We start from the raw sequence: 21,761 nt of genomic DNA, 5'->3' as shown, positions 1-21,761 counted from the left end.
GCATGACAGTATCGTGAGATGACGCCAGTCACAGTGGCTCTCGCTGTTGCGGGAAAAGCTGTTCAGAATCTTAGACTGGACGTTTTACATCCGAGGAGCCAGCAGGGTTTCGGAAGCGAAACATCAAGTCAACGGGGATTAACGTTAGCTGCACTGTTTTGCTTGGTTAAAGGTACACGTACTAAAGAAGGTTAAGGTTGCTTTTTATTTGGGAAATTATTAGATAAATTGTTTCTCATTTTTAGCAGTAAATGTGTCGTTATAGACAAGCTAGCTAGCTAACATGTCAACTTGCTGTAGCTACCTACTAATGGCTAGTAATGTAGCTAGCTATCTGAACAGCCGTTATTTACTAGCTAAATGAACAAAGATGTTGACATAACGTTAGTGGCTAAGATACACTAACTAAAATATATATTTGAATCTGAGTATGATGACAACACTTTGGGGATAAAATGCCAGACAGTTGGTTAAATTAAAAAAATCAGATTAGCTTGTAAGCTAACGATGCTAGCCTAGACAGTCAGCTACTGATGCGAGGCGTGAAATGCTTGTTCTACAACTTTCTCGAAATTATGACTGGATAGTTAGATCTGCTATCGTCTTGGTTTTATTTTTACCCGTGGGCTAGCAAAATGTAGGTAGTCGCCAGTGTTGGCTTGTTAGCCTCTTATGTTATTGCGTTTCGAAACGAAACTATCTTCTGTAATGAAACGTTAGCTAACTAGACAATCGTCTCGACAGTCGTGCAACGAATTTTCATTTTCATTTTCAACCCTTTTTCTTTACGAATTAGCTGTTCTGTCTTCTGTTCATATGTCATTAGTAATACCGGGCCTATTCAGCATTAACTGAATGAGCTGGGAGGCATTTGCCGTAGATAAATCTACAAGACAAAGTAATCTGGGAACAAGCGCTGTAAGCGAGAATGCCATGTGATGATGTGGCCATCTGTTAATTTCGTCAGTCGGCGGAGGCAAGGTGCATCGAACTGATGCGACGCACGTCGGCTGCGTTTACACAGGCAGCCCAATTCTGATATTTTTTCCACTAATTGGTATTTTGACCAATCAGATTTTTTCACATCAGATCATTTTCAGAGCTGATCTGATTGGCAAAAATACCAATGAGTGAAACAAAAATATCGTAATTGGGCAGCCTGTGTAAACGCAGCCGTCGTGGTTTAGTTTAGGCCTGTGGATGTACAGCACTAATATGATGGAAGAAGTGAAAAGCCAGGATTACCAAACCGGTTGTAATACCCGGATGCATTGTTTATATAAAGCTAGCCTATTAGCTAACTAGTTGTATTATGAGGCAGACAGGGATGCTGTCAATGTTTACAGTAAATGTGCTTTGGTTGCAGCCAGTTAGCTGAAAAGAATGCACCAAGCAGTGTGGGTTTAAGTTCTCAGATAGGTCTACTGTCCAATTGTTTACTTTGTTGCAATGCATATAGTAGATTCCTATTAGTGCTGATTACATATCATATCATCAAATGTGGCACCTGGGTTCAAGCAGTTGCTGTCAGTTCATGCAGCTGATGTTTGTTTCTTTCTAGAAATGTGAACCAAATCACTGTTTGGCAGGTGTTATGGCTGGTGCAGTGAAATGCTTATGTTCCTAGTTCCTATCAATCAATGCAGAAAATGTCAACAAGCACACAATTCAAAATGGAAAAATATCAAAAATGTATTTTAAAAATTGACCAGCAGCCTCATACTCGGCCTCATTTATGATCGACTTCAAGGTCTTGAATTGTACTCAACAAGAAAACACTCAAACTTGCTATTGCAGTAACAGGTTGTTTTAGGACAATTTTTTAAATTAATTTACTGACTTTATTTTACTGTCTGCTCCTGGTTTTACGGTTGGAGTTGGGATTGGACGTTTTCTCTTTATGGCCTAGCCCTAGCTGTTGACTAGTGGAATATTGAACAAAAAAAATAAATATGTATGCACTCACTAACTGTAAGTTGCTCTGGATAAGAGCGTCTGCTAAATGACTAAAATGTAAATATTCCTGGAACATGATAGTGAAAGCACGTTTCTGGACATGCATGAATCCGTGTTAGGCATATGTGGAGCAAATTAATTTAACTCTGGCATGAATTCAATTTAATTGCAAACATGAACACTTCCCTCTCCTGGCTTGCCTTTTGAGAGCTCCTCCGTGCATTACGTTATTGAATTGTATTATGGTTCATTTGGATTGTGCTTTTTATCTACCATACTTTTGGGTAACATCAAGTATGAGAAGGAGGGTGCAATTGCTAATACCTTCTGGATTTTTATGCGATTGAAGCATGCACCATCGTTCTATGTGATGGGCTTGAATCCAGTCCAGACATGATTTGAATCTCTATAGCAGCCATGGAAATAACTGCTCAAACCACTTCAGATTTTTACTAGTTATTTTACTATCAGAGAAAGCCAAAGAGTAGAGAGAGGAGAAAGTACAGGCCTTGTTGCACAGTACAGTAGGCTTGGTTGGGATAGGCCCATCTGTTCCATATTGTCTTTATTACTTTACAATCAGAAAACACCATAGAATGTAGATAGGAAAAACTATAGACCTTGTAATGTAGTCATAGACTCTGTCTCTGACCCATATTGTCTTCATTCCTTCACAATCAGAGAACATAATAGAATGCAGAAGAACGTACGGGGCTCATTACATACAGTGAACCTACCTCCCCCATATTGTCTAGTTATCTCTGTCTGCCTTCGGAGCACTGTACATGTCCTAGGGGGGTCTGCAGGTTTACATCGAGGAGAGGCTTAGGGTCTGACTGAATGCAAATATTAAAGTTGATTTAAAATATACATTTTGGGGGATGGCCCCGTCTTCCGGGGGATGACCTCCGGTGCCAGATGCCGGGATGGAAGTTAGCCCTTTGATGGGCAGCTGGCATCAGAACCTCCACAGCTTGGGTGAAGGAGGTTCAGATGACAGGGCCTTCAGCTGGTGGCGGTGGGGATGTGGAGGGTTGACAGTGTAAACTTTTGCTGCAAGTAAGAGGGACAAGGGGTAAGCATTTGTTTAAATTTACATCTCATGATTTACGCCCATAAGTGAAGAGAGGAAGTTGATAAATGAACAGCTATGCCTGTTGGTCTGTTAGAAAGCATGGTGGAATTATGTTATTTTCCTGTGGCTCATTGGCTAAAGGATAATGAGTGACTGGCATTTCACACGTGGTGCTGTTGATGAGACCATTTATAAACGAATATAAAGTTCCCGCTGTGCCCATGTTAAAGGAAGTAATGTGAATTACATTGTACAACTGAACCAAAGTTTAACGCAAGAAGATAGATTCAGACCAGGACTTCCTGATTGAACTTGCATTAACTCCATGTGAAATTAGAATATGGTGGACATTTAGGCTTAGCATTTGACATTTCATCACTCAAGCTTAAATATTTGCACATTAGAAATCTATAATTTGAGCGACCCGAGACGTTAGTCTCAGAGACCGGAAACATACCGTCATTACTGGTTCCAGTGCTTGGTGTAGCCTAGTTCACCATCCAGTGTGGTAACCCATGATGGCTTCCAGCCACTTACATACACCTTTGTACATCAAAGAAAAATCTAAATTAAAACATCAAATTACATAAAAGAAAACACAAGTCCCCACCCCACCAACGTTAGGCGTCTTGCTCGCCATAGCAGCAGAGCAACAGTATATAAGCCCCAGTGCTTTGTGTAGTTGTCAGTCGTCGCTAAGTTTTTCTATGCTGTTCAGTCATACACACAGTTTGTTGTACATAGGTGATTCCAGTTATTGTGCTAATTGTGTGTGGACTGCACAGAGCAGGGAGACGGTGAGTCTCCCCCTTAATTCTCCTAGTGAATGAGGCCTAGGGCTATGTCAAAAGTAGTGCACTACATAGAGAATAGGGTGCCATTTGGGACGCGCCCTATATCGGTAGGAGCCAGGGACTGTGAGGCGACTCCCTCCTAAGAGGATTTCAGTTTCTTCTCAACCTTTATGGAACTCAACAAACAGTGTGGCAAGCATTCTCTTCTTCTTAAACATTCAACTCAACCGTGCTCAAAAATAATAGAAGTTTACTGTAGACCACTGGTCATTGTGACATTCAGGCCTAAACTGGTTGCATGTTGGAACCTGTGATGGAAATGACATTGTTTGTTGTGACAATAAGTAGGGTCGGGACAATACCAGTATCGCGATACTCGTTAGTATCGTGGCAAGGAAACAAAACACGAAGCGGATTTAACTTTTTTAGGAAAACAGCCCTAATGTTGGAAACAAACAATTATGTTGTCATACAGTCACATGTATTTATTTTCCAAGCAATAGCACACAAAATGTGCTTCGTGTTTGAATTTTTGCCATTGAAAAAATATTGCGCTACTGGTTTCGTCACAGCCCTGACAATAAGCCCAAACACACAATTTTGTGATGTGCCCCAACCATGGCAGTCCAACTGTAGTTTACAGCATGCTGGTGGAAAGCCTTCAATTTGGTTGGTGAAAAATTACCATTACATGAACTAACGGTGAGTTGATCACATGATGTGATTGTGTGTCACTGTCACATGTTGATTAGTCAGGGGCTCTGGTTTCTGTGATGTTCATCTGGATAGGACTGAGACACGTCTCTACTACTGTCTGGCTGCTGTCTATAGCTGTAGATTACAGCGTTACGCTAATCTTGGCCTTGCCTTGCACTACAGATATGGGCCAGTAGTGTGTGAATAACACAGCATCAATGGGTCTAAATAGGTCAAATGCTAAATTAATCATTGTTGTCTAGCCTATTTCCTGTTATGGATGGCTGACATCAAATTAACATGTTCTTTTACTGGCAGGCCCCTGGAAGACGGGAAGTGACTAAGCATCTTCTTAGACTAACCAAATATTATGATAACTAACACGGTAACCTAATCAGTTTTGTCACACGGGTTTGGCCAATCACATGGGCACCTCAGGGGTTCTTGATTGATGTTTCTAGCTAATATCAGTGACAATGTTGTGTGCTCGCTGGGCTATTTCCTAGAGGTGGTTTATCGGTAAATATATGTATGTGTTTGAAAGAGCGAGAATGACAGAGAGAGAGGTGTCGTGGAAAGCTTGTGCAGTCAGTCCCAGACAGTCCCTAACTGAGCTGATAGATTGATTTGTCTACACTAGTCTTCTTTTTTTATTATATACATTTTTTGGCCCATTTGTCCCCCTTCAGAGGACAAAACTTTGTTTTACATTTTTGTTTTTACAGCTTTTTTGTTACATATACATTTTACACACGTGACATACATGGTACTTTTATACACCGTAGTTACATAAAGATATCGTTTTTTTTTTATTATACACATACATTTGAGATAGTACTCAGACATGTATATAGTGTTTTCAGTAATAACTATTAGGCCTACCGATCATGAGCTGTTTAATCCCAACCCTCTGCTACTCTCAGCCCATCCCAACCATATCCATAGACCGTCCTCTTTTCCACATGCCATATATTTTTGTCTTACGTTAATTTTGAACCTTTCTAATCGCATAGTATCCACAGATTGTAAGTTAAAGAGTGTTATTTTGATCAAATGACTGTTGTGTGCCCCATATATAACGTTCTGTTGGTGGCAAGAATTTTGGATAATAATTGAAATTGGGAAAAACTCAATGTTGAATCAAGCATTGTTTTGTGTATCAGTTCATACACCATGTACCATGGAATCGGTACATTGGAAATCTCTTCCCAGCTAGGCTATTTTGCCACCCGTATGACGCAGCTGTTAACATTTTGGTCTTCAAATGAAACTGGTATATTTTTCTATTTATGCCGATCTTTTTCAGTCAATTTTGATCTTTAATATAAGGCAGACAAACAAGTTCCCTACGTTCTCCCCCTTCCACCTGCCTCCTCCATGTTTTGCGGTAATGCTGCAATCAGTTGGCTGTAACTTTGGATTGAGCAAACATTCCCATATTTTTGATAGCTGCATGTGTGACAACTCCACCATTCCTATTCATAATGTCATTTAATAAATGGAATAAATAAAGTAAAACAATCCATAAATCATGTTTTTTATAATCAATCAGTGTATTTTAGTTTCTGGAGGATAACATTTAAATTGTAACCAGCTTTGTATGGCTTGTTTAAGAAAGTGCGATACTTTGAACAAGGTTTCATTTCCAAATAACCGAAAATGAGAAGTTGTAAACTGTATAAAGGATGAGCCTTTCGAAGTCCTTCTTGATTCAGACATGGCGAGAGATGAGGTCAGATAGCAATTCCTGTAGGCTTTGTCCATGGGCTGCTGGGTTCTTTACCTTGCCAGCAACCAATTATGTTTGTCAGAACAGCCAACATGTCAGATGATAAAGATTGTCTGTGTCTGAAATGACACACTATTCACTATATAGTGGACTACTTTTGTTATTTTTACTCTGGTCAAAAGTAGTGCATTATATAGGGAAGAGGGTGCTATTGTAATCTGTTATGATCTTAATGTGAATGTTGTGAAGCAGGAGGCCAATGAATGTTACCCATCCGGTCGGGTCCTCTGTGGTCAGACCAGTGAGACAAGATCAGGACGCACAGGCTTTGGCAGCCAGGGGAAATGGGACAGTCAGTGTTTCATAATAACACCGTTATTCAATGTGGCCTAAAAAGAGGGAGGAGGGGAGGGAGGGAGACTGCGCCTGATGCTAGTGATCTGATCTGCCACTCTGCTGCTTTCTCTTGCTCGTCTGATTGAGTGTGAGAGAGACCGGATTAGTGCTGTGTGTGTGTGTGTGTGTGTGTAACTGTACAAGCCAAGGGGAAGCCCACAAATGGAGTAAATTGTTGTGCTCCTCTCCTTAAATTAAGCTACCGTCTGGGGATACAAAGGCTAAGTTACGCAACCAGAGAAAATGTAATGTCTCCTACACAAATCACTCTATAAACCCGCCTTAAGTGTTATGCATCTGTTTGTGGTTGGCCCTGACCTGCATTTAAATGTGCATTAAAGGAGGAAAATATAATGGATGGAGGAGTCTGAGGGAACCTGTAGCGTGAAGGAAGGGGGATGGGACGATGCAGTAAGGGAAGTGTTCCAAGGATGGCTCCAAATTGCCACCATATTCCCTATACAGTAGGGCAGGGTGATATCGCCAAAATATAATATCACGGTATAAAAAAACAAACATATGACGGTATTTGACGCTATTTTATGTTTTTGAATAATAAAAGTTCTACGTTTGCTTTATGAGTAGTGCGTGACCCTAGGGTGGCAACACATACATTCTAAGTGATTTCAATCGGTCTTTCTCATTTTGATTGTTTACAGTGTTGTTTGACATGACAACGAATGAAAATGCCAGGGAGAGTTATTTTGACAGGGTAGGAACCTAAGTGTTTCCTAGGGGACCCTATAATCTTTGGCAACATTTAATGTTTTCTCTTAGATACTTCATGTAGCTAACATATTCATGCTTCGCGTATTCCTCTTTGATTTAGAAGATTCTGTTGCACAAACAACATGCTGATTTAGGTCTACACCATCACTGGTATTATCAGGCTGTATGGCTAGTTAAGTTTTCTCTGACTCAGTACATTTATTAGCTAACTAACGATTAGCATTAGCGGCTGCAAGATTTAGGCCCAACTTGCTAAGAAAATAAAAACTAGCTGTTTGCAGATGTAAGAAACACAAACTAATAGTGTAATTATAGAACGCTAGTGGATTTACATTAAGAAGGAAAGTGAAAACAGCATCGTTGTCATCAACATTGTTGCATTGACCATGCAGACTGAACGCAAGTGTCTCGTGGTCGAGGAACAACAAATGCGCTCCTTGATTGACAGGGCGGGGCTAGGTGTGTGTGTGGAAAGTGGCATGGCGAGAGAGCGGAGAGAAATTACTCAAGTAGCGAAGTAAACTATAAAAATGGACGATACTTACGGTGTATCACATTTAACAAACCAAACAACAGCTTTTGGGGGCACCGTTTCCTGGAAGGTCTGGATGACTCTTCCCTCATCTAGGTATTTTTGTGAAACACATCAGGTTCTATTCAGTCAAAACTGGTAACTGGGTCTTCAACATTCTTACAAAACAAAAGTGAGGTTTACTTATAATATGCAGTTGAACTTTTATTTTAGTTTTGCTCCGTAGCCTAAACACTGCTTGGTTAAATAGCTTACATGAATCAAAAGTATCCTTTCAGATTCCGATAAACATAGTTTTTTTTTTTTTTTTTTACTTATGCTGTAAAACCAGTTATCGAATGTTACGCCAGCCAGTATGCTAAATTTAGTATGACCTGATGGTGGTGTAACAATGTATTGGGGGAAAAACAACAAAGCAAGATGACATGGATTCGTGGCAGGGCACAGTGTTCTCTCCAGTGAGAGGTGTATTATTTGGATCAGACCTAGATGTGAACAAAGTGGTCTGTCATTCTACATACTTTCATTTCGGTCTACCTAGAATCATATTGTCAGTAGGGATTGGGCTTTGAAATAATGTCACTATTCGAATAGTATCATGAATTTTGGACCGATATCTGGATATTCAAAATATATGTTTTTAAACATACTTTTTTAAAACCTGAGCACTGCTGAGCGAGGGATAGAAAGAGGCTGGTACTCTATTGCTGCAGCTTCGATCTGGAGAGAGAGAGAGAGCCAATACTAGATAACTTGTAGCATCCACAGTGAGTGTGGTTACGTGCACACAATAATGCGATTATTGTGGATAGTCAGATTAATATAAGTTTAATTAAAACGTTTACATGCTTTGCAAGAACGATTTCCTTAATAATCCTTTTTACATAATCCTTTCTACATGATTGCACTCTAATTATTGCAGAAAATCGGCAATCAAAATAAACGTTCTACCACAGTGACCATGTTATTTTTGGGAAGCATATTTGATTCTGAGTTCAGACATATAAAGTTTGTATGTGAAATAAATACTTCTAAGACGCATACATTCAGTTGTTCCGAACTCACTTCACTGGCGCTAAAGAGGGAGGCTCTCGGGTGGTGATAGCACAGGTGCAGATCACACTGCTGGAATCCAGATTAAGGTGTTTACATGTCCTAATAATTCAAAAGATTGCTCAGAAAACCAGGTGTTTTAATCGGCATATGCTTACTTTGATTTTGACCTCACACCGAATTAAGATAAGCAGAGTAAGGTGTTTACATGACTATTGCATAATCTGCCTACTGCCATAATCAGTTTAATATCGAATTATTAGTGTGCATGTAAACATACTCAGTGTTATTGATCATCCCAAATAACAGTACCTGTCTTGACTGGCGTAGCCTAGAGAAGCTAGCTAGCTAGCTATAGCAAGCTAGGTTTTGAGGCCACATGCTGCGCCTTCTCCCCAGCCCCATTCAGATAAAACAACAGCCTACCTGTTGGTTGCTTGTTGTAGCCTACTCCTTCTCATTTCACTAACTTTTCAATTCCGTCATTTTATTCAACCATACAGTAGTAAACTCATACTCCACTTGCTACACGTTGAGCCTCGTTGAGCCTACATTGAAAAGTATTTTTATTCAATTAATAATTTGAAATGTCATGTTATCCTTTTATGTAACAATGTCATGTGGATATTTTAATTTAATTTAGAAAAAGCATTTTCAGTGTTACAATATATCTATAATGTTTTTGCTCTCGCAAAAATGAATACTCAGGTTTCGGTTATTCGAATATCCGCGCGGACGTTAGTCTTTGAATACTCGTGCGTATGATTTTTGTAAAAAAATAATAATGTATAGGCCTGTTTTAAAGAGGCACTATGCCGAAATCGCTCCGCCATTTCCTGTGTTTATGGTGGATATGTGACTCTCTTATCCATTTTTATACCAAGACAAAATCCTGCAGTCTTTACCATACCATCTTCTTTATACCACCTTTTCATTATATCTGAAAGGTGAAGCCGGTAACAAAGCTGCTATATTTAATTCCACAAACAGACCTAGACATGATTAAGGTATTATGTCTAAAAGTTCCGCCAAAGCCTCTGTGGGGGGGAAAACAAACCGTAAAAACATTTCCAGGCATTGGGATGACACTCACCCGCGAGCTAATCGCAAAGCTTCACAGAAATGCTTTTAATCCATTTAGGCTATTGTATTCGCTGCATTTAAATTTAAATTTTAGCAGACGCTCTTATCCAGAGCGACTTACAGTTAGTGCATACATTATTATATATATTTTTTCATACTGGCCCCCCCGTGGGAATCGAACCCACAACCCTGGCATTGCAAACGCCATGCTCTACCAACTGAGCTACATCCCTGCCGGCCATTCCCTCCCCTACCCTGGGCCAATTGTGCGCCGCCCCATGGGTCTCCTGGTCGCGGCCGGCTACGACAGAGCCTGGATTCAAACCAGGATCTCTAGTGGCACAGCTAGCACTGCGATGCAGTGCCTTAGACCACTGCGCCACTCGGGGACTAAATGTATAGTTTTGTCCTTGAACTGTTCTATCATGTTCTGTATTATGTCATTTTTTGTTTTATGTTTTGTCTGTGGACCCCAGGAAAAGTAGCTGCTGCGTGAGCAACAGCTAATGGGGATCCTAATAAATATTTCACTTGTTCATCGCTTGATAATTTCACCAGTAATTTCTCCTTGCATGTTTTGCTCCTATTATTTAGATAACTGTCTGCTGCTACTATAAAAAAAATATACAAATCAGTTGGCGAGGTTGTTTAGTAGCAAGCTGTCAATGTGCATAATATCTAACAAGCGGAGAGAGGGTAGGAAAAAAATATGTGAATCTGCATTATTATTATTTTAACAAAAAAAGTCACTTTTTCAAATAATACTACAGAGGTTTATCCAGGTTAGACATTTGATTCCTACGTACAGTGAGGGAAAAAGGTATTTGATCCACTGCTGATTTTGTACGTTTGCCCACTGACAAAGAAATGATCAGTCTATAATTTTAATGGTAGGTTTATTTGAACAGTGAGAGACAGAATAACAACAACAAAATCCAGAAAAACGCATGTCAAAAATTTTATAAATTGATTTGCATTTTAATGAGGGAAATAAGTATTTGACCCCTCTGCAAAACATGACTTAGTACTTGGTGGCAAATCCCTTGTTGGCAATCACAGAGGTCAGACGTTTCTTGTAGTTGGCCACCAGGTTTGCACACATCTCAGGAGGGATTTTGTCCCACTCCTCTTTGCAGATCTTCTCCAAGTCATTAAGGTTTCGAGGCTGACGTTTGGCAACTCGAACCTTCAGCCCTCTCCACAGATTTTCTATGGGATTAAGGTCTGGAGACTGGCTAGGCCACTCCAGGACCTTAATGTGCTTCTTCTTGAGCCACTCCTTTGTTGCCTTGTCCGTGTGTTTTGGGTCATTGTCATGCTGGAATACCCATCCACGACCCATTTTCAATGCCCTGGCTGAGGGAAGGAGGTTCTCACCCAAGATTTGACGGTACATGGCCCCGTCCGTCGTCCCTTTGATGCGGTGAAGTTGTCCTGTCCCCTTAGCAGAAAAACACCCCCAAAGCATAATGTTTCCACCTCCATGTTTGACAGTGGGGATGGTGTTTTTGGGGTCATAGGCAGCATTCCTCCTCCTCCAAACACGGCGAGTTGAGTTGATGCCAAAGAGCTCCATTTTGGTCTCATCTGACCACAACACTTTCACCCAGTTCTCCTCTGAATCATTCAGATGTTCATTGGCAAACTTCAGATGGCATGTATATGTGCTTTCTTGAGCAGGGGGACCTTGCGGGCGCTGCAGGATTTCAGTCCTTCACGGCGTAGTGTGTTACCAATTGTTTTCTTGGTGACTATGGTCCCAGCTGCCTTGAGATCATTGACAAGATCCTCCCGTGTAGTTCTGGGATGATTCCTCACCGTTCTCATGATCATTGCAACTCCACGAGGGGAGATCTTGCATGGAGCCCCAGGCCGAGGGAGATTGACAGTTATTTTGTGTTTCTTCCATTTGCGAATATTCGCACCAACTGTTGTCACCTTCTCACCAAGCTGCTTGGCGATGGTCTTGTAGCCCATTCCAGCCTTGTATAGGTCTACAATCTTGCCTCTGACATCCTTGGAGAGCTCTTTGGTCTTGGCCATGGTGGAGAGTTTGGAATCTGATTGATTGATTGCTTCTGTGGACAGGTGTCTTTTATACAGGTAACAAGCTGAGATTAGGCGCACTCCCTTTAAGAGTGTGCTCCTAATCTCAGCTCGTTACCTGTATAAAAGACACCTGGGAGCCAGAAATCTTTCTGATTGAAAGGGGGTCAAGTACTTATTTCCCTCATTAAAATGCAATCAATTTTGACATGCGTTTTTCTGGATTCTTTTGTTGTTATTCTGTCTTTCACTGTTCAAATAAACGTTCCATTAAAATTATAGACTGATCATTTCTTTGTCAGTGGGCAAATGTACAAAATCAGCAGGGGATCAAATACTTTTTTCCCTCACTGTATACATAATCGGAAAAGTAGCAATTTTTTTTGTGAAAAACAGTTGGTTCCACACGTTGTTTGGGGAAAATATTATATTTTATTCTGTTATATTCCGTTATATTCTTACTATAAAATATGTGTGTTGACTGTGATCAGGGCAGGGGAATGTAATTGTGTCTTGTCTGTTTTAATGAACAAAATAATTAACTATATTGATTTCATTTGAATGGCACAGCCATAGCCTAGGCTGCACAGACCAGTGACATAATTCAACTTAAAATATGCTATTCTATTCTTTTGAATAGAATACCCACATCGGCACACGCCCACCCACATCGGCACACCCCTGTTCCCACCCGTCACCGGTGCCGGCTGCGCAACGGGATGTATAAAAGGCATAAACCGGCAAGAAAGTGGTAAAAATGGGACTGTTTGAAAGGGGGTCATATAAACATTGGCCGATTTGTATTTTGAAAAAGATTACAGGTAACATACCGTCAATTCTGTCTGAAATGGGTATCTGTGTGAAAACTCTCTGGGTGTTTCAGGAAGACCCACTGGGCTGCTGCCTGGGCCTCTTGCCAGCCTGCTTCCTCATTCTCATCACCTTTGTAATCGGACAGATGCAGTGCTTTGGCAGTGTGGCCAAGACTGTGCTAAGACTGTCATTACTTTCCCCGGTGCCTCCTTTTAGAGGGAGGGAGTAAAACAAGCAAGGAGAAGAAAAACACTTCCTGGTGTTATTGACCTAAGATGTGTCTGTTGAACCTTAATGCTGACAACTAGGCTAACCGGTATGACACATTTAGAGAAGTTGTCAAACATCATCATAGTCTAAGTTTACTATGTTTCACCTCACCATTTCCCTTCCACTGACTCACTTTCCAGAAAACTCCAGCTAGTCATGTTATCTCAAATGCGAACTCTCACCCAAAACAGTGTTATGTGCATGTGAATGTCATACAGGTTTGACTCATGTTTTTTGTTTCCTTGTTCCTCAGGTCAGCAGTGAGCGAAACAGACCATGTCTCAGGACAAGAACATCTACCCCGGGGTCATGGGGGAGAACAACCCCCTCCACAACAACGTCTACGGACCACCCCAGCCCGGATTTGGGATACCCCCTCCCAACTACACCCAGGCCTCAGTGCAAGCTCCATACCCCGGCCAGCCTGCATCCTACGGCCAGCCTGCACCCTACGGCCAGCCTGCACCCTACGGTCAACCTGCACCCTACGGTCAACCTGCACCCTACGATCAACCTGCACCCTATGGTCAGCCTGTTTTCCCCCAGGGAGGCCCTGGGTTTGGACAAGGACCCTACCCTCAGATGCCTTATCCCCAGGCCCCGTACCCTGCGGGGCCCTACCAGCAACCTGCACAGCCAGGGTTCCCTGGTGACCCCAACGGTGAGTGGAAGGAAGTTGACATCTACTAGTTCAGGATGTGTTTTCAGAGACTGCTTTTTGTTGGGCATTGTTTAGGAGAGTGGAGTCTACTTTCCTACACTGTGACACACTGTAGGTAACTCTCAGGCTATACTGCAGTTTGGAAACTGTAACTACCCATGTCATACACATTATTCCACATCATTATTCCATCATTATTCAAGTACAGTTAAATGAACGCCGTTACGAAAGTCTTCACTCCCACTTATACAGTGGCTTGCGAAAGTATTCACCCTCCTTGGCATTTTTCCTATTTTGTTGCCTTACAACCTGGAATTAAAATGGATTTTTTGGAGTTTGTATCATTTGATTTACACAACATGCCTACCACTTTGAAGATGCAAAATATTTTTTTTTGTGAAACAAACAAGAAATAAGACAAAAAAACAGAACTTTGAGCTTGCATAACTATTCACCCCCCCAGAGTCAATACTTTGTAGAGCCACCTTTTGCAGCAATTACAGCTGAAAGTCTCTTGGGGTATGTCTCTATAAGCTTGGCACATCTAGCCACTGGGATTTTTGCCCATTCTTCAAGGCAAAACTGGTGTACAGCAATCTTTAAGTCATACCACAGATTCTCAATTGGATTGAGGTCTGGGCTTTGACTAGGCCATTCCAAGACATTTAAATGTTTCCCCTTAAACCACTTGAGTGTTGCTTTAGCAGTATGCTTAGGGTCATGGTCCTGCTGGAAGGTGAACCTCCGTCCCAGTCTCAAATCTCTGGAAGACTGAAACAGGTTTCCCTCAAGAATTTCCCTGTATTTAGCACCATCCATCATTCCTTCAATTCTGACGAGTTTCCCAGTCCCTGCTGATGGAAAAACATCCCCACAGCATGATGCTGCCACCACCATGCTTCACTGTGGGGATGGTGTTCTCGGGGTGATGAGAGGTGTTGGGTTTGCGCCAGACATAGTGTTTTCCTTGATGGCCAAAAAGCTCAATTTTAGTCTAATCTGACCAGAGTACCTTCTTCCATATGTTTGGGGAGTCTCCCACATGCCTTTTGGCGAACACCAAACGTGTTTGCTTATTTTTTTCTTTAAGCAATGGCTTTTTTCTGGCCACTCTTCCGTAAAGCCCAGCTCTGTGGAGTGTACGGCTTAAAGTGGTCCTATGGACAGATACTCCAATCTCCGCTGTGGAGCTTTGCAGCTCCTTCAGGGTTATCTTTGGTCTCTTTGTTGCCTCTGATTAATTCCCTCCTTGCCTTGTCTGTGAGTTTTGGTGGGCGGCCCTCTCTTGGCAGGTTTGTTGTGGTGCCATATTCTTTCAATTTTTTAAAATAATATTGATGCTCTGTGGGATGTTCAAAGTTTTAGATTTTTTTAAATAACCCAACCCTGATCTGTACTTCTCCACAACTTTGTCCCTGACCTGTTTGGAGAGCTCCTTGGTCTTCATGGTGCCGCTTGCCTGGTGGTGCCCCTTGCTTAGTGGTGTTGCAGACTCTGGGGCATTTCAGAACAGGTGTATATACAGTGGGGGAAAAAAGTATTTAGTCAGCCACCAATTGTGCAAGTTCTCCCACTTAAAAAGATGAGAGAGGTACACGTCAACTATGACAGACAAATGGAGAGAAAAAAAATCCAGAAAATCACATTGTAGGATTTTTTGTCATTTTAGCAGACGCTCTTATCCAGAGCGACTTACAGTTAGTGAGTGCATTCATTTATTTTTATACTGGCCCCCCGTGGGAATCGAACCCACAACCCTGGCGTTGCAAGTGCCATGCTCTACCAACTGAGCTACACGGGGCTGACAGATCATGTAACACTTAGATTGCACACAGGTGGACTTTATTTAACAAATTATGTGACTTCATAGCAAAGGGGGTGAGTTATTTTTTTCATTTCACTTCAACCAATTTGGACTATTTTGTATATGTCCATTACATGAAATCCAAATAAAAATCAATTTTAAATTACAGGTTGTAATGCAACAAAATAGGAAAAACGCCAAGGGGGATGAATACTTTTGCAAGGCGCTGTATGCCATAAAGCTATGTCAGTTTTCCGTTTTAAAATGCACGGTTTGGAAATTCTTTCTATTTAGGTCGCGGTTTGGTTTTCCATTTAGGTGGATGTATAATTACCTCGGGAAACTGCTGCCTGTTTGTCTTTATTTCACTGTCCTTCATGAAAAAGCCAAACTGTCTCTCTAACCAACTAACTGACTGACTGATCAATAACTATCAATATAGAATTCACTCAATGACTCGTGTCAGTAACAACCCATGCGGTGGTCTAACAATTGACAAGCATTTGATTGCCAATATTTTGTTCTTCTTGTTGTCGGGGGTTTTCAGCTTCTATGGGTGATGGTTACCATGGGGACGTGCCACCATCTTACTACGACAATGAGGAGTTCACCAACTCTGGCTTTGAGGACAAGAGCATTCGACAGGCCTTCATCAGAAAGGTGAGGGAGGAGAGGGGACAGGGGAGTGCATGAATGAGAACAGAATACCATTGTGTTATTTTCACGTTTTTGACTATTATTCAAATTATACAATTACTGCAAAAAGCTAGCTAGAAAAGTTTCAGCATTTTATTTCCGAAGCCAATGTTATGTGTTGACTGACCTTTTATCATAGTTATTCAAAAGCTTTCTTGAAACAGTCCTATAACATCTGTCTGTCCAACATTCTCCCCCTCCCAGGTGTTCCTGGTGCTGACCGTTCAGCTGATGGTCACCTTCTCCTTCGTAGCCGTCTTCACCTTTGTTGATGACGCCAAGTTGTTTGTGCGGCGTAACCCCTGGACATACTACGTGTCCTACGCCATCTTCTTCGTGTCTCTCATCACCCTCAGCTGCTGTGGAGAGTTCCGCCGCAAACACCCCTGGAACCTGGTGGCATTGGTACGCCTCTACCCTATTCCCTGTATCAAACACCCCTGGAACTTGCCGGTATTGGTACGGCCCTACCCTATTCCCTATATCAAACACCCCTGGAACCTGGTGGCATTGGTACGGCTCTACCCTATTCCCTGTATCAAACAACCCTGGAACTTGCCGGTATTGGTACGGCTCTACCCTATTCCCTGTATCAAACACCCCTGGAACCTGGTGGCATTGGTACGGCCCTACTCTGACTGCATCCCAAATATTACCACATTCTGTAGATGGTGCACTACTTTTGAAGTATTGCACTATGTAGGGAATAGGGTGCCAGTATTGCACTATGTAGGGATTCGTTTGCAATTTGGGACTCAGATCAACGAAGAGATGAAACATAGATCAGAGTGATGACCTGACTGTCTACAGTAGTAGACTCTGTGAGAGGGATGTGTTGTTGTTGTAATCCTGACGTTGTCTGTGTGTCTGTCCTCAGTCCATCCTGACCCTAAGTCTTTCCTACATGGTGGGGATGATCGCCAGCTTCAATGACACAGAGACGGTCATCATGGCCGTGGGCATTACCGCTGTGGTCTGCTTCACCGTGGTCCTCTTTTCACTACAGGTCAGTAGTACACACACACACTCCCACCTTGCTGTCAGTGTCACTCCATCACACTTCCTTTGTTGCGAACAATGATATTATGCTGTCTTTTTCTGCCTCCATGGCCTTTGTTTCAGTTTCACTATTACTATCACGTACTATTACTATCACGTACTATCCCATAGCCTTGAGAATTGAGGAACGTGCAGAGGCTTTAACCTCAACTCTAACCTCAACACAATAACAATCCTTGACAATCCCTAATTTCCTTGTTTTCTACCCCAATCCAGAGCAAGTATGACTTCACTTCCTGTCGGGGCGTTCTGTTCGTGTGTCTGATCGTCCTGCTGCTCTTCTCCATCCTCTGCATCTTCATCCGCCACAGGATCCTCCACATCGTCTACGCCTCCCTGGGAGCCCTGCTCTTTACCTGTGTAAGTAGGGTCACTTGACTGCATTCAATAATGGGCTGTATATGAATAGCAGTTCTCATTCAAATTGCTGAAACAGCTTTGTACTGTAAGGGGACACTCACCTCATCCACCACCACTGTGTCACCTTGGTAAGTATTGTAACGAGACGTGGCATAGTTTAATCCCAGGAGTAGCACGCTTTATTATAGAGGGTCTCTATTGTTTATCAAGTACATGTGTCATTTTTATTGTATAGTCAATGGGATGGTTGCTAAATGAGAAGGTTGAGGCAGGGCTATACACATTGAGCTCTAACAGCATAAAAGTCCAACTGTCTGGACATGTGACATGGTTATCAGGCTGCTGCTGGCGGCATCAGGTTTTCCATCTCTGCCTGAGCCCTGTCAAACTGGGCTAATTTCATCTGCAGAGTGGAAAAGTGAGAACGAAGCAAGAATAAAAAAACTTTGCTACATTTTGGAAACTCTAAAGGGGGAAAAATGACCTTGGTGATGCCATCAGTCAGTAATGGGAGCCAGTCAGACTCACCAAAACAGAATTCTGCCCAGAGCTCTCATTCACCTTAAACCAAGGCAGTATAAAGAGACTGAGGGATGGGGGAGAGGGCAGATTGTTGGTGAGGATGGAGAGAGAGGGGGATGGGGAGAGGGCAGAGTGTTGGTGAGGATGGAGAGAATAAGGAAAGACATCTGGAGAGGAGGGGTGGAAAAGTGGGCCCAGTGACCTGGAATGATGCCTGAAGGAAAGAATGGGAACGGTGACATAAGACCTACTGGAGGGAGGGAGGGAGGGAGATGGACAGATGAAAGAGAGGGATGAAGTTCAATGGTTGTGGGACGTGAAGGAGAGTGGGGATGAAGAAAGACCATTTAAAGACCAACATTAAATTATTTATATTTTATTCAGCATAGTCTCTGATGATTTCAGGCTAATACAGTATGGCAGAACATCACTGCTAACCTTTGCGGGTATAAGAACATGAAGCTTTAGAAAAACATCAGCATAACGGGCTGAATCCTAACCTGCAAATCCATATGATGTACCTACTCTCCCCTATTTGACCTAGATTGTTTGTGTGTATGTATTGGTATTGATATGTAGGATATATGTGCCTTATTTTATATTTTATTGTATTTTATATTTTATTGATGTAGTTCTGTCCTTGAGCTGTTCTTGTCTATTCATGTTATGTATTATGTCATGTTTTGTGTGGACCCCAGGAAGAGTAGCTGCTGCTTTTGCAACAGCTAATGGGGATCCTAATAAAATACCAAAATACTCAGATCTGTATGCAAAGAGTTACGATTCTTTCCTACGTGACTGATTGCCTGGAAGTAATGACTCCTGACTCCATGTTCTGTGTGGTTGTAGTTCTTGGCTGTAGACACCCAGCTCCTCCTGGGCAACAAGAAGCTGGCTCTGAGTCCAGAGGAGTACATCTTCGCTGCTCTCAACCTCTACACCGACATCATCAACATCTTCCTCTACATCCTGGCTATCGTAGGCCGTTCCCGCGAGTGATGGAGTGGCTCCCTCTAGGGGAAAAGGAGAGGAAGGCAGCCAGGAACCTCCTCAGTGTGGAAGAATGAATGATGCTCTTTCCCCTCGCTGTCTTTGTATGATTTGTTCCCGCTCCCATTCCTCTGTTACACCTCCCCCACCCTCATCCCACCCCCTTCAGGAGATTAATTGGGTGACAGAAAAGGGGGTTCTGTCACCTTTAGCAGTAGCCAATTAAACTCAACTCCACGATTTACGATGGAGTTGAGGGGTAAATCGGAGTTGAGTTTAGTCGGCTACTTTAGCAGCAGGCCTGTCATAGAGTGCAGCAAAGAAGGGCACACTTTTTAATTATTTATGTAAAATTCCATTGAAGTATGTTACCACGGTGACAGAAGTTACACCTTTTCTTAAAATTCCTTGTTTTGTTTTTAACGCCTTCTGCTTGCTCTGTCCTCCTTGGCAATCTGCTTCGATTTACACAGAGATGGTTGCTAGCTAGTACAGCACAACATTAGCTGAACAAACACTACAGAACTCTCCTTTGGCGCTCTGCCTTGCCTTGTAGGTTAAGCGCTGTAGAGAGATAGAGAGGGAAGAGGGAGTTATGCTATCTGATAGAGAGAGCAGCGCTGTGATGCAGGTAAGCGCTTTATAAGGGAAAAACCGTACTAGATACTAGAAACAACACCATTCTTGCTATATCCTCTCCCTCTGGTGTTCCCTCCTGTTCCTGCCAATGTAAAGTAACTCTGCATGGCACCTGAAACACAGCTGTGATTAGATGAATAAAAACCCTCCAGAGGGATGATACCTCTCCTGACCTTCTTGTTACGTAACTGTACATGAAGGGAGAACAATATGCTCACTCAATGTACAGTATATGACCTATAACATCACTACGCATCGCTAACCAGTACAAAGACCAAAACTTGAATAAAATGTGAAGAACGTTTGTTTTGTTAACATGGATGTATGACTTATACACTAATACACATGAATATATTTATGAAATCCCTGACACCCCCCCCCCCCCTAACCCTAACCCCCTCGAGCTAAGTGTGGAATTTCCCATCTGCTTCTTTTGGATTTATTTTCCCCCTCATATTTTCCCTTTTTCTTACTAATTCCTAATTTGTCTCCATGTCTTTATGTATAGTAAATACTATAGTGTTGATTTTTTTTTTCTCTCCATTATTACTAATGTGAAATGTTGAAGTATTGGAATTACTGAACACTTTTATACAGATGTTACAAAAATATCACTAGTTGCTTGTTATTTTAAAAACTGACCTGCAGTAGTAGATACATGGACACGGAGATTGAAGGACATAAGTTATTAATCTATTTATTGAAGTTGCTGTAGAAGGCAAGGCTGCTGTGAAGTTGAAAGTGAATGAGCAGGAAACTCAACACTCCATTTTCTGACCTTCTGAATGATGCATGGTGAAAGGGCCTCCTAGGAGAGGTACGTTTATTATTGACCATTTACGTCCCAAATGGTACCCTGTTTCCTACTTAGTGCACTACTTTCCTACTTAGTTCTCTGGTCAAAAGGAGTGCTTTAAATTGGAAATAGGGTGGCATTTAGGACGTAGAGTGACGTATATTCTGTGAGGTTTCCTGCTCAAACTTGAAGGATTAATGTAAATACTTGGAAGACTTGAAGGTAGAATAAGGAGAGGCTGGAAACACAGACAGAATCACTAAGACTTGTCACTAGAGAAAACATTCTTAGTTTTAACACCCCACTACTACCAATGCTGACCAAGCAGTTGAGATGTTCTCCATTGAAACAAAACACTAGACACTTAAGTTACATCCACTAATATGAATACCATTTTGAAAACCACATCAAAGCCTTGAATCTCTTGAGTTCAGTTATGATTTGACTCCTATTGCACGATCCTTCCCAATTGTTGCATGTGCTGTGATTGCACACTGGGCAGTGCACTAGCTGTTTCTTTGAGACACGTGGAATGAAGAATAATCATAATGATATAATCATGATGATAGTGTTATAGTGTTATATTGTGCTGCCTATAGCCCTGTTTTAACCATTTTGATTTAACTTTTGTGTTTGTATCTAACTAAATGTGTATATATAATACAACTCCTTAGTGGTTTGATTTGTATTGAGTAATTTCCGTCTTTGTAGTTCTGTTTGCACTGTAAATTTGCATTAAAATTGAACTGCATTCCTCTACACTGCTGTTTGCTTTTCATCAAAAGAGTTACAACAGAAAAAAATAATTGTCTTGGATTGTGTGTGGTTTGAACCACTCTGATTGATGTTAACGCTATAATAGCACTTTTATTAAAAGCTGTTGTTTAATGTGGAAGGGGCAAATTCATAGACAAGGCATGAGACTAGTATAATTATACTATACAGTCATGATTGATAGGCTACACATTACAAACTACTCTGAGACCAATAATGGCAACCTGAACATGTGGAAGAAGAATCCTAATCCTAATCCTCCTCTCCCCCACCCCCCGAGGGGCCTAA

General features: G+C 41.7%; 1 protein-coding gene across 2 annotated transcripts; it reads left to right on the top strand.

The window, feature by feature from the left end:
• The first annotated feature begins 27 nt into the window (after positions 1-27).
• LOC121560738 (protein lifeguard 1) lies at positions 28-21,458 on the top strand. 2 transcript variants are annotated; one of them, XM_041873656.2, is made up of 7 exons: positions 28-190; positions 13,426-13,833; positions 16,185-16,297; positions 16,538-16,738; positions 17,211-17,339; positions 17,609-17,752; positions 19,124-21,458. In XM_041873656.2, exons 2-7 carry the CDS (start codon positions 13,449-13,451, stop codon positions 19,271-19,273), a joined length of 1,122 nt encoding a protein of 373 aa, XP_041729590.1. In that variant the 5' UTR covers positions 28-190; positions 13,426-13,448; the 3' UTR covers positions 19,274-21,458. The 2 variants fall into 2 exon arrangements, with proteins under 2 accessions (XP_041729590.1, XP_041729589.1); XM_041873655.2 differs by having other exon boundaries at positions 29-172.
• Positions 21,459-21,761: the final 303 nt, after the last annotated feature.

This window comes from Coregonus clupeaformis, chromosome 17, assembly GCF_020615455.1.
Source record: "Coregonus clupeaformis isolate EN_2021a chromosome 17, ASM2061545v1, whole genome shotgun sequence".
Lineage (NCBI taxonomy): Eukaryota > Metazoa > Chordata > Actinopteri > Salmoniformes > Salmonidae > Coregonus > Coregonus clupeaformis.
The sequence above is the reverse complement of the archived record's forward strand: the minus strand, read 5'-3'. Positions and strand labels throughout refer to the sequence as shown.